General features: G+C 39.3%; 1 protein-coding gene across 2 annotated transcripts in view; it reads right to left on the reverse strand.

Annotated features, from left to right (window-relative positions):
- Positions 1 to 13,477, reverse strand: part of LOC123976883 (neurocalcin-delta B) — an 18,728-nt gene extending 5,251 nt beyond the window's left edge. Inside the window, exons 1-2 of one of the 2 annotated variants that reach the window (XM_046059272.1) lie at positions 13,302 to 13,477; positions 1,019 to 1,450 (exon numbers count right to left, since the gene is read on the reverse strand). In XM_046059272.1, the coding sequence (XP_045915228.1) occupies positions 1,019 to 1,396 (378 nt within the window). In that variant the 5' untranslated portion in view covers positions 1,397 to 1,450; positions 13,302 to 13,477. Of the gene's footprint in view, positions 1 to 1,018; positions 1,454 to 13,301 lie in introns of both variants that reach the window. The other variant, XM_046059271.1, reaches the window with a different exon arrangement.
- Positions 13,478 to 14,457: the final 980 nt, after the last annotated feature.

Below are 14,457 nucleotides of genomic sequence, written 5' to 3' on the forward strand. Positions count from 1 at the left end.
GAAAAGTTTAGAGTTTTCCAAGTGAATCAAAGTAACAGACGTCGGGGCACTGATCACTCAGACAGACCCCTGTAGAGAGTTTAGTCTAGTCAGCTGCAGTTAGAGTATGAGAGGTAACTGTAATTACTGCCAATGATGCACATCGGTATCCACGCTAGTCTTGTATAAAAGGGCTGTATCCTCACTGCCCTGCATTACTACAAACTACTGAATGATGAACTGGTCATAGGCCACATCACGCTCGGTCTCACTCCTTCATCAACTCCTTGCAGTTTGTCTTCTTGCCTCTGTAGTTGGCTGCTTTTGCATACAGTATTTTAATAACCATTTGATATAAATTATCCTGGCCATTCAGCTTAATGCAGAAAGCCATGAATCAATTATATAGACTGAATATTTTGCGAGTGTACAGTATAAAGGCAGAAACACACCCACTAACTTAACACAGACAACGCTATAAATAAAGAACACTGAGAATGGGATTACACATTCTTTGGCACTCTGCTCAATTTAACACCATGATGTGTGATGTAAGAACATGTGCACGGGATTGCCAGTGTGTGTGTGTGTGTGTGTGTGTGTGTGTTGAAGCTCTGACAGACATCTGAAGCATTTATCCAATAATTTCCAGAACTGCACAGTTGCTGGATGTGCTGAGTCAATATGAGAATCAGAGGAGGACCACCTGAGAGGAACTGCTGGTTTCTAAAATTACACAGCGGCTGGTTTTCCTGCTGTGGGCAGTCAAATGGTGCAAAACACAGAAGCAGAAGGATATATGATGTAGCAGCTGGTGTGGATGGCTGAGCAAAATGTTAATTTCACTGCGGGAGTAGTTTTAGGACCAGGGAACATGGCGTTAACAGGATGGCATGCAATGGCCACCGAAAGACTATATAAAGCTAAAGAACCAGAAAGTCTGAACAGTTGAGAGAACATAGGAGAGAGGAAAATAAAGATACGAGGAGCCAAAACAGACACAGACCAAAAACAAAACGCTCCAGAACTGTAAACCCACCGTTACGATCTCAAGCATCTCGGCCTTGCTAATGTATCCGTTCCCGTCCAGGTCGTACATGCTGAACGCCCACTTCAGCTTCTGGTCCAGTCTGCCACGGGAGGTCACACTCAGAGCAATGATGAACTCCCTGAAGTCTATAGTCCCGTCTCCATTGGCGTCAAACGTGCGGAAGACGTGTTCGGCAAACTTGGAGGCGTCTCCGTAAGGGAAGAAGTTGGCATAGATCTTCTTGAACTCCTCCATGGAGAGCGCGCCGCTGGGGCAGTCCCGCAAGAAGCCCTTGTACCACTCAGTGATCTCGTGTTCGGTGAAGTCCGTGTTCTCAATGAGGTCCTGCATGACATCAGGACGGAGCTTGCTGTTCTGTTTGCCCATGGTCGCTGCGTCTGTTGAGGCTGTGATGTGATGTAAGGGCAGCGGCGAATTAGACTGCTAACAGTGAGGAGGAAAAAGAGAGAGAGAGACAGAAAAGGGTTGTTAGCAAAAATATTTTGATACAAAAGTAGGAGGGAAAAGGAAAAGAAATGTATTGTTAATGCACTTTCACACATTAAAAAGCTGGATTAACTTCTCTTGTAAAACGGTTGCAGTTTTTTACATAAGTTTTTGCTTTTGTTGAAATACAAAATAAATCCACTCAGGAGACAAAAAATACAATTTAAACCTGCAAAAACTGACTTTGCAGTATGGTCAGTGGAACAAGCTGCAAACATAACACTAATATATTATCATCTAATCGATATTCACCCTGCTTTCAGGTGTGGTTTTGGTCTCTACCAGCTCCTGACAGAAATATGTGCATCTTGAGCTGCTAAAATCAAGGTTGATGAGAGAGATGAGAGTTAACCAAAAAACACATTCAATTCACACTAAAACAATCCATGGAGCTGCAAAGGTTGGTGACAATCCTCACTACGTGTTTGTCACTACGAGTGACCCATTTCACTTGAAACAGTCATTTGATGTGTTCTTAATTAAAAACAATGGTTTGATTAATGAGGGCAGCTTTAATCTAAAAAGAAAAACATATACTTAATGAGTGGGGCAATCACTTAGGCCATCATCAACTAACTAAATTGAGACATGATGCTTCAGGATCTGCTCGGCTTATCACATCGGCTAAGTAATTTCCTGTGGGAAAACCCTGTAGGGAGTTTTGAGACGTCAGTTTGTCCTAACATTATGTGCACTTGAGCTGCTGTCACAAAGAGCTGTTATTGAAACTTGGGTAGAGGTGTTAACCAGGTCGTGGTGAGACATTCTTTATATCATCTCTTTATATCAGCTTCACTGTCACTTATCAAAGCTGTAGTTTTTGCTTTAATTTTGTCTTTTTAAGACGATACTTTAGTTGACAGTTTGGTGTAAGCTTCAAGATTCTTTTTATCTTAACTGCGCTCCATCTTTTTTCATTTAGTCTGTTGCCATTTCATGACAAAATGCAAATAAACCTTATCATTAAAGTATTGACAGTACGCCAGATGAAAAGAAAAGTAGGGAGATAAAGTCAAGTATGCGGTCTTGTGCACGTGCACAGCAACCGAAATATTTTCATGGTGCACAACCACAATGGATGCACGACTACACCCACATTTACAGTGTAGCAAACGCGCTGTTGTTTACACCGAAGCATGGCAATATGTCTGTGCGTGCATCACTGCAGATGCACCTTCCATTTCCTGCAGGAACTACGATGCTAATGCCTCAACACACATACACATGCTCTCTATTAATAGTTGTGATATTTTATTGGCCTAGTTAGATGATTGGTGCGTCAAAAACCATCTCTAAAGAATGAATCGATGCAGAAAGTGAACAGGGAGCCTTTAACACTCAACAGAGGATACGGTTCATCATCTGACCCTGCAGCTAATTTGCTTAGAACTTTCACCTGTCAGACTGCTAGCTGCTGCTACTGAGCTCTCCAAGTTAAAAGACAAGAGAGAGGCTATTCCAAGCTTAGCCAAGGCATGTTCAGAACGGGAACTAAAGATCTGTCAAATCTGTTTTTCCATTCAATGTTTGCCCCTTTTCTTTCTGTAAGAGCTAAAATATGAAAGGGATAGTTCATAAAATGAAAACAAACATGTTCTCACCTTATGTGAACCACCAGCCAAATTTACCCTAAGCCCTTAAGTTAAGCCTTCCAGGATCAATTATCTATTTACTGACCCTTACAACACTCATATAGGTACGTATTTTAATATGGCTGTCTAACCAATATCACTGTAAGCTAATGTAGACTTGTTAAGACGCCTTTTAATTTGTATACTGTTCGCTCTTTCAGCTGATCCACTAATTGTCATGGCTGATTGAAAAGGGAGCTGACGTCATGTTAAGTTCCCTGGAAAGTGGGAGCGTCAGTGGGAATATGCTATTTTTGCAGATAATGATAAAAAGTGCTGCTACAGTGACAGACCCAACGGGAAACAATAACATTTTAGAAACATGACTACTCTGCTCTAATTAATTTTACATTTTAGATGAAACTGTTTGAATATTTAGATTTGTGAGGAAGTGGTTTCCTTTTGAGCAAAGACAGTCTTTGTCTCCCTTTATTTCATACTCACATGTTCCCCAAACAGCCAGCTATAATCCTTTAATTAACTCAGAGTAAACAAAGGGCTCTGGGCAATGCGGCAGCCACCTCTCTCTGAGGTAGCTGTTACCTATAGTTCGCTTCAATCTCAGAATAAATGCTGGAGCAGCTTGACAAAATTAACACCCGTTTACACGCTCATCACTCCCGGAACACAAAACAGCAACAGCTACGCAGCAGGGGTCCATTGTCAACTGTTGATACACAGACTGGAAGTGTGTCTGCCTTTAAATTACACAGAAGCAAACAGTCTAGAACTGAGGGGGGCGACATGGGGACTGTTTACAATTTAATGTTAAAACCTGAGATATCATCTAATGATACGTTATTGCAGACTTATAATGCACGGACACTGTAGAGCTGCATTGGTTAAGTTGAATCGAATAATCGTAAAAAAGCAAAAATACCAAACATTTGAAGGGTCCAGGTTCTCAAATGTGAGAGTTTGCTGCTTTTCTTGGTCATTTCATTGTAACAAATTAAATACGTTTGGGATTGGGACTGTTGGTTAATAAACAAACAAGACATTTAATGATATCACCTTGTGCTCTAGGGGCATTTTTCACTGTTTTCTGTTTTATAGATCAAATGATTAACAGAGAAAATAATTGGTAGATTAATGAATCATTAAAATATATGTTCATTGCAGCCCTGGTAAATCTGCCACAGAAATATTGCCAACATCTGCATTTGAGAGCCCATTAATACACCCATGGTACACCCACACAGGTATTTTCAATAATTTTACCTGACCTCATCTCAGGACTGTTTGTAGACTGTGCTTAATAACAAATACTGTAATATTTAATTATGGCTTTGTTCTACTGAAGTGTCCCAGGAGCCATTTCAGTGATCCAGCATGCACAATATCAAGACCCTGGCCTGATGGGTCCTATGGGGCCTTAGGACTGGGCATTAAAACAATAATGATAATTTTCGCAATATAAATTTCCTTAATAACAATATAACAAATGTTCAATATATCTTCAATAAATGTTTGATTTAATTCATTTGGATCACAAACAAATTGGTATTAAATTTTTCTATTAGGATATTTATTTCGTTGAGGAAGCAAAAATATGCCTTTAAATGTGAAAGAAAGAAATATTGTTTTGACATTTAACGTGATAATTACTGATTTCGAATGGTATATTGTGATAAAATTTTTGGCCATATCGCACATGGACTGCATCATTACTGTATTATTTACACCAGTGCTTTTCCTACAGTGACATGTCAAAATGTCTGCTGCAAAACAAGGTCCATTTCAACCTGATCAGAAGGCTAAGCAGCTAGAATAATCCTAAACATGTGTAGGTGTGTGTACGAATACCTGTTGCTTTATGCAAGATCTGATTGGCTGTATCCAAAGAAATCTCCATCTACGTAGACAGATCGTGGAGAAGGTAGGCGTAAGAGGCTGTTTCCCATTTCCTTATATACAGTCCATTGATAATTCATGTGACTTCACCATAGAAAGTAAACATACCAAAGAACATGGCCGTCGTACCAAAGTTAGAAACCTCCACAAACAAATCACGTCTTACACTCATGTGCAAGAGTCTTGTACAGAACGTAGTCAAAGCCAGTTACACCCCCCCCCCCCCACACACACACACACACACACACACACTCTCTCTCTCTCTCTCTCTCGACTCTGTTCAGCTAATCAGTCGATGTCATCCTGAATGCCTCCATTCATTTCATTCAAAAGCTAATTCTTTGTCTGATGCTGTGGCCGGGGCCGCTACATACCGTGCTATCTGCATTTTAATTGCTAAATGGATTGTGGAGCGTTGCATGATTATTGAGGCAGCATCGTCATGACAACTGAAAGTAAAATCATGTTGTTTCTGGCAGTGAGTGGACAAAAAACATTACTTTGACTGACAATAGCATTTAACTGCACTTTCTACTCAGACTGGCAGCTTGTTTAATTGCTTGCTTTTAGCTGCGGTCCTAAATCATACAGAGTCCTTTCAACCAGACGTTTCCACATTAACGTGGAGCCGACTAAAATGTTTCTCTTCTCGTCACTCCAAATGAGCGAGGGAAGGTTAATTAGTGTTGTTCTTAGTGGCTTTACAACAACAACAACGTGACATGCGTTACAGGATATATTTAGCCAGAAGTTGGACATGTGTTTATGTATAATAAAGAATATTTTCATTATTGATCTGATGACGACGACTTTGTTTTATTGTTTAGTCATTTGAATAGTGAAAATGGCAATCACAAGTTTCCAGAGCACACCTTTAAATAACAACACTCTAAAAACTAAAGATATTTAACTTACAATGAGAAATTCTCACATTTTAGTAGCTAGAAAGAACTAGTGTTTGGCATTTTTGCTTAATAAATTCCCTAAAGCAAAATTCAAGTTAGTTCGTCTATTAAATAAAAGATTCATCTATTATATGTTTTGGTGTCTTTTTAAACTAAATTTTATAGTACATTCAAATATAAAGTGCCTTTTGTGAAACCCAAGGACATTACCTACAGAATAAAAGCAAAAATCTACATTAATAAGCTGTATTAGTAAATAAAAATGATATTTTAGGTGTGAATTATATTAAGTTTTAAACTCAACACGTGTAAAACACTGCATCCTCCCCAAAAAGGTTTCCTTATTTTTTACTTGTAAGTAGGCCACTGTTACAGATGAAACAAACAAAATGATTGGTAAATGAGTATATTAGTTGATTTCAGAAAATGAATCACACGGAATGCTCTGTAATTACTACAAGCCAAGTATTTTACTTACTAAAAACATGTTGCAACACACATCTTGGCATAGTTTCTGTGTGGAGTTTGCAAGTTACTCCCTGTGGGTTTTCATTTCCTGCCACACTCCACAGACATGCAGGTGATGTAAATTTTCATTGTTCACAACTATTTCTCTTGTTAACACTTGGCTTTGACCTCCTCCAATTAGCATCCATAAGAAATACAGTAAACATTTAATACATGGTTTATAGCACGATATGATATAGTTGTGAGCAATATAAGGCAATTTTAAGTGTTTATTAATGTGTAGTATTATATTAACTATAACTTCTAAGAAGCAACAGTTCCAAGTTTATATTATTACAACTTTAATATATTGACATTCATTATCTGAGTTATTGAGTTAAACACTTGAGTCAAACACTTACACATAAGGTGCTTGCAACTACGTTATTGTATGTAATAAACCATTTATTAAATGTTTATGTATTGCTTGTCCAAGATAAATGTGGGGAGGGTTAAAGTAAAGTGTTGACTTTCTTCTTCCTCTATTCTTTTCAACTGAAGACTAAAAGCTCAGTTGGCCATTAATCACAGGGTTGGTAGTTGTTTGTGTCGAACGTAATGTAACTTGACGTCTAACACCGCACCCCATCCGTCTCTCTGGTGGCTGAAGGTTTCAGTGCATTTTAAAAGAAGAAATGACGGGATGAGAGCTCAGACCTCCACTGAACATCCCTTCATCTAGACACCCTAAGAATTCCACTATTTCTGGCTCTCAGAAATCACTGCCTACAATTAACCGTTTAACCGTTAAGACTCTTACCTGCTGCTGCTGGCAGACCTTTGATGGCACCGTTACATAACCGAGGCTTTGACAAGTCAACAGGTCACGTGGATGAGGCAGATTTCTACCTCAACCATCTCCTCGGGTTTAACTTTCTGAGCGTGTCTGAGAGGAGAACAGGCCTGAAATAACGGTCTGTGGCCTCAGCCTGTGCAGGTATTAGCCAGCAGAGAACAGACTGTCGCTTACAGTTTTTAACAACACTGACAGTACCCACAAAATCAACCTGCAGGGCTTTGTGACAGACTTAACTCCTAATACCGGCAACAACAAACTCCGCTGCATCATACTGGTATTCAACTACAGACAACATCATCAGTGGCACAAACTGAAGAATTTAGTGATTATGAAAATTTTTCAACCCTTTTTTACATCAACAAAATATTAAGCCTGCAACAATCAATTATTTTCATTACTGACTCATCTCCAGATTCTTTTCTTGATGCATGTAAATGGTTTATAGCTCGCCAGAAAATAGGAAAAATGCCCCACGTTGACATGACTTCAAATGTCTAGTTTTGTCTGACCAAAACAGTCCAACACAATAAAAAAACATCTGGATTTTATTTCCATTAAATGTAAATGGTATCAAATCAAAGACAAATGCAATAAAGCAAGCATTTTGGGTGTTGCTGAAAATGTGTAATATTGGTGACAATGCCGAAACGATACTTTTACGATACTGTTGTTTGGGTGAATATGAACATGTTTTAATAGTCTATGGTTTTAACAATTTTTTCAGCTAACAACATGCACAGTGCTCAAGTAATCAGTGTTACAGAACTTTACCTAAATAAAATATATTAGTGTGGAAAAAAAAGCTGCCTGATTTGAATTGGTAAGTATTTGAAATAGAGCTGAAACGATGAGTCAATTAATTATTAGAATATTTTAAACGTAAAGTTCTTTGGAAGCGATCTTAACAGTTGATTAATTGTTGAAGCCCTCTTTCCATAAAGTGGTCCCAGCTTCAAAAACATAAATATTTTCTTGTTTTATTAATCTTATATGATGGGATAATGAATATAGGTGGGTCTGTTGGTCGCACAAAACAAGCCAGTCAAATTAGACTGTGACATTTTATGGATAAAATAATTAATGAATGAGAATAAATAATTGCTAGTTGTAAGTAGACAAGTATTTGATGCCAACTCTCAGTACTTGACACTTCTCTATCGTCTCTGCTACAGACACATTTCCGTCAGTACTCAAAATGTAACGAGGTTTGTTACCCCGCCTTGCTTAGAAGAGACGTCCTTTTTTAACTACAGACATGACACAACAGAAGACAAAATCCCACACAACTGCGTAGCCAATAGTTTTGCACTTCATTACTCATTCAAGGTCCTCCACATTCATCCGAGAACATCTTGTTGCTCACTTAGTGGGAAGTGTCCATTTATATCCTGCAGGTAAATCTTAACCCCAGGGATAATCCAAGAACAGAGAGAGCAGGAGACTGCTGGGAGGAGGAGAGGGTTGGGGGGAGGTCAACAGAGAGAGCCAGGGTGAATGAAAGAGACCCGATCACAGATAGTGAAGTTAATGAATGATACATTCATAATGCAATATGATCCGTCTGTGACCAGGCTGCGGAGCTGAGGGCAGTCATTCTCCACCTGAACAGGCAAGCAATTATTAGACCTGCAAGAACTGAAATCCAATATTCTCACACACACACACACACGTGAAAATTAGATATGTATGTTTCATCTCAGCTGTGATAAGATATTAAAATCCATCTCAGACTAGACAGCTCCAGCCTAGGACAGAGTGGAACAACCCGAGAGGCTTCAGCTCAAGTCAAAGCTGAATGTAATTTGGATTTCTGGCTACACCACACACACAGACTCGTGATTTTGAGTAGGCCTATTGTATCACAACCACTCTCTTTCTTCACTGCTATTTAAGTGAGTAATTGACGCATGAAAATGTACAGTCAAACCAAAACGGCAGAGCCTTGCAAGCCCACAGGTGTAACCTTGTGTGTGTCATTAGCATGCAGTTAAGTACAGTACAGGATGACAAAAAGTGACATGGTGGCAAACATTCTACTTACACTAGTAAGATCCAACAGCATTTCAAAGACTCAACTCTAGGCCATCATCTACCTCTGGTATCCACTCAAACACAATTTCTCCAATTAAACAATTTCTGTTCTCAACGCAAAGTTCAGCTAGTGTTAAACTAGTGTTATCACAACCACTTTCTTTCTTCACTGCTATTTAACTGCCTACAACTAGTGTTATCACAACCACTTTCTTTCTTCACTGCTATTTAACTGCCTACAACTAGTGTTATCACAACCACTTTCTTTCTTCACTGCTATTATAACAACTAGGTTAAAGGTTAAAATGTCATCACTCTCACATGTCTGGCAGTATTGAACTCAGAGGCTGCTGATTTCTCACTTCTTTTTTTTTTCCACAAAGTCTATAAACGATGACCTGCAGCTCCACCACATACTTACAGAATATCTCAAGTCGTCTTTACTGTCCCTCCGCAATCACATGTCTAATCAGAAGTACTTATCAAACCATCGAGCGCTGCTTCGGCACGGCATAGCTTTGGGTGCACCCCGCGCTCACGTTACAAGTATCGTGACGAGCGCAGCTCAGTACAGCATGCTTCAGTGGCTCATTGAATATCATACTGCAACTCTATCTCCTGTGCTCTTTAGTGTAAGGTCAGAGCTGGTCTTGGAGTCTGGGGAAACTAACATCTTCAGCAAGAAGCTTTGTTCTGTTAGGAAAACGGGAATCCTGGGCCACCAGTAAAAGAAGGTTTTAGCAATTTAAAACTGAAACTAAGTGACAAAGTATTGATATATTGAAGATGAAAGTAAAAACAAAACTCTGCAACAACTAAAAGTGAAAGTAATCTTGCCTGGTTTTTAAATCTTACCAACTTAAATTAAAATAAAATAAATGAAAATGTGACTGTTTAGCAGCAATGAATGTTATGTCTTAACACTTTTCAATCAACAAGGACTGTGTTTGTATGATGCCAATAATATTCAGTTTAGAGCAGAAACAATTAGTCAATTGACACAAAATTAATTGGCAACTATATTGATAATCAATTTAGTGTTTTCTTTAAGGAAAAAGGCTCAACATATCTGCCTCTCAAATGTGAGGATTTACTGCTTTTCTGTGTCATATGTGTCACATATATTTTCTGTGTTGAATATATTTGGGTTTTGGACTGTTGGTCGGACAAAACATGCAATTGCCTTGGACTATGTGACACTGAGATGACAATTTTATGTGTTTATGAAACATTTGGTATACTAAATAACTCATTAAGAAAATAATCTGCAGGTTAATCGATAACGACAACAATCATTCGTTACAGTCCTGACCCAGTTTGGCAGCTTCCTCCACAAGAGAGCAAACATAAAGACAGTTTCAGATCAAACTCTTAAAACACAGACTAAAAATAGCCACCACTTCCTCTAACACCAAGTAATGTTTGTGTTTATTACAGCACCGCCTTAATAACCACCCCTGTCTGTCATTTCAATCAACATCAGTGGAATCTGAATATTTGGTGCTTCCACACAGCTGGGACTCAAATATCGCTACAAGTGACGTGGTTTTGTTTGACCAGAAAAACACCAGCTGCACTATGAGCTTGAAACACGCATTTAAAAAACACTCTCCTTGATGATGTCTTAAACCACGTCTTGACTTCTGTAAATATTCCACCCATCCATCCTGCTTTTCAGAAACCTGAGGCAGCCACTTCATCATAATGCAGCACACATGAGCTCCCATTGTCAGCCGGAGAGCTTCATGCGTCAAGGCGCTGCAGAAAACCACAATCATGACAGAGAAGTCATTATGAGGGAGCGAATGAGAACAAGATAAAAAAAAATGTCACTGACAACAACTGCAAGAAGGCAGGCAGAGCTGCACAACAGACTCCGGATTGGACAAATACACACACACTCAGAAATTGTCACCGATTGCACGAGGAGGGTGCTGTTTACTTTGCACTGGATATCTAAATATGCCTCTCTCTGAAACAGCCTGTTGAAAACACAAAAGGCTACAGAGATGGATGTGTCAATCTGTGTGATGACTAAAAAACTCCCACTCCTCTCTGCCAGTGATATCTGCTGCACACAGGATGTGTGAAATACAGCTTTCTATCCAAGGAATCATCTGTGTGACAGGCCACAGTCTCTGTCCTACCGTGTCATTCTTTGTCTCCACATTTAAAGGTCCTTCCCTCTCCATTTTCATCTTCCACCCATCCTTGCTTTCTCCCAATCACTCTCCCACTCTGCTTCCTCTAAAAAGGTCTAATTCAATTTAAAAGCACACAGACTGCTGCCCAGACAAGCATAACTACAGAGGATGCTGCCAGCACAGTCAGTCTGGCCCAAAACAAGCCCACAATAAAGCAACGAAAATAGAACATCTGTTCAAATATAGCACACATTTGTAAGAGTTCAGCATCTTGAAAATGTTTGGAGAGATGCTTTTGACACCAAGGGGGCTATTATCTCAATTCCACCCTCACGTCAGCACCTCAACAGGTCTTTAAATTGTCTTGCTATGTTGTGTTGGCTGCCCTGAGATGGTTGAAATTTCCTATAACCACTTGGAAGCCACAGAGCTTCAAAGACAGCAAAAACTAGATGTAATTTCAGAGTCTTTTTCTGTGTGAGTGAACGTCTTTCCTCTCATTTCCTGCATCAAATGTTTCTTTTGATCTTAACAACTCAACTTAAGCTGTTGCATTTATTTTACAATCAAAGTGGGTATCCTGTTGATGAACTAATCAAATCATCGACTAATTGCTTCATCACTACCTGTACATATTGTATGTAAATGAAATATCTGTATTTGGGACTGTGCTGAGATAAAACCAGCAGATTGAATGCCTCACCTTAGGCTCAGGGAAATTGCGATGGACGACTTAGCTAAAATAAATTAACATCAGAATGACTGGAGATAATTAAATATGCTCTAGTTAAAACATGTCGCATTAAATATGTTCTGTAGTTGCGCATGCAATTTGAAGACTTCAACGTGGGCTCAAGGATACTGTTAGTTACAGCCCTAAAAACAAGGAGAAGCTACAAATCGTCACATTTAAAGGGCTGGAACGTGCAAATGTTTGACATTTTTGCTCAATACATTAATTAAATCATTAATAGATTATCAAAATCATTTGTCAACTGTTTGATCTTTTCAACATTGATTTATTTAACCGCTTTCCTCCTTTTTGAGAACTAATGCAAAGATTTTCCACTAGATATATATACCACTGATGCTGTATGTGGTACTAGCTCTTACTAGTATTTATTGTCGTTTGTAGATCTCTTATTTTCCTGATGCTTTTAGTCCCTCAAATGTAAGTAGCTTTGGATAAAAGCATCTGCCAAATGAGTAAATGTAAATGTATTGAACTGAAGCTCCCAGGATTGTCAGTTCATTAAAGTGAAAACACATCTCACTGCTACTACACTGTACACTGACTACATAATGAGGGGTAATATTACAAACTCTACCAAAGCCATCCCTTCCCCTTCACAGTAAAACTAGCATTTCCACTTCACTTGTCAGGGTAAGGCTGCACCAGTCCTATAGCTCCTCTCTCTTGCTTTAATCCCCTGACTGGCTGTATTTGCTGAAATGAGATACCCTGCCTCACTCAGCCTTGTGTGGTGGTGGCAGGATTCCTTTTTCACTTCCTGTCCTCACTCATGCTACAAATAAATGCGAAGAGTGTAAAGACAACAAGCAAGCTCCTGTCCGGCTCCTCTGAGGGGCTCATGTGGGACCGAAGAAGGAGCCACATCCGATTAAGTTAGATATCTCGGCAAAGCTTTATCTGCTGCCACTAGCATCGAGTAACGTGAATGCTGCTGCGCTGCAAAGCTATAGGAGAAAAGAGTGTTTCCTGTTATATTATACAGACAAATAAGAGTGTTAGTAAAAGTTTCTAGCTGCAAGGCAACCGCTTCAACCTGAAAACGCATCTCACCTGAGCTGGAAGCAACAACTAAAAAGCAAAAAAAATAATTTAAAAAAGTATCAGGAAGCCGACAGACTGCAAGAGAGGGAGGGGCGGACACAACCCTAGCGACAACTTACCTCGCTTTTAAGTTTATGTGGAGGTCCTGTTAAAAGTCTCTCTAATAGTCCATTACCTCGCGTCACCGGTGCTGACAATACAAAGTAACAGAGACAACTGCAGCGAGGCAACAGGTCGCAGGAGCTTGACTGTCCCGGCTGCTCTCAGTCCAAACTCTAGCAGTGTTTCTCCCGAGCAGCTGCACAGACTCTGCTCTCCCCGTGACGTCAAGACCGCCCGGCACGTGGTGCGGCTGCAGTGGCCAATGGGAAGCCGCGTTGTTCTGGCAACAGGCACCCGGCACCTGGACGGCGATTAGCATGTGAGTATTTACACAGACGTTAGCGGTTTTCAGACTCATGAAAACATGGTTTTAATATCAATGTAAGTACTAGTAGATCTAAATGGCAGTATAGTGAATGTGGCGTGGTTAATAATACTTTTTAAACATCTGAAGATGAAGAAAATGTAATAGTAAAGACAGCCGCACCACCACTGCAGAAAAGCTTTTCCCCTACAAGCTATCAGACTTTTAAACTCAAATTTATCCTCAGCACTGCTCCATTGAGTAGTTTATTTATGGTTACCATTTTATGATTGCTATTGTATTACTGTATATTGTCTGCCACGTAGCAGAAGGGAGTTTCAAACTTAATTTCACTTTCCAAGCTGTTGTAATGTGACAAATAAACCTTCCTTCTACCTTCTATAAAATATACTATATATAGTTTTGCTAGTTGTGTTTTGTTCTTGTGTAGTTTTTTTCTCTGTATTAATTAATTAATTAATCTCTTTTTTGATTGCTGGTTTAAGCGTAGATCTCCTAATTTCTACATTTCCTTTGCTCTGTCTTCTCAGAAGTTTATCAGGTTAGAGTTTGTAACATTTCTTGCTTATAAGACAAAATGATATAAAACCCCTTAGCAGCATTTCAGATATTTCAAAAACTTAAAATAGAGGTTTAGCTGTTTGTGCAGCCATGCAGTGCATGCGTCCTTACCTTATACCTGCCCACATTATTGTCTCTAATAATGCATTTCATGCAAATGCATTTTCCAAACATAGTTTTGCATGTATCATGTGTGTCTGATCAGCAGTGCTGTTTCTCCCCTAATGAAGGATATGATCAACCTAGTTCTTTGCGGACTTCATTTTAAATGCTTTACTTTATTTGCA

Source organism: Micropterus dolomieu, linkage group LG09, assembly GCF_021292245.1.
Source record: "Micropterus dolomieu isolate WLL.071019.BEF.003 ecotype Adirondacks linkage group LG09, ASM2129224v1, whole genome shotgun sequence".
Classification (NCBI taxonomy): domain Eukaryota; kingdom Metazoa; phylum Chordata; class Actinopteri; order Centrarchiformes; family Centrarchidae; genus Micropterus; species Micropterus dolomieu.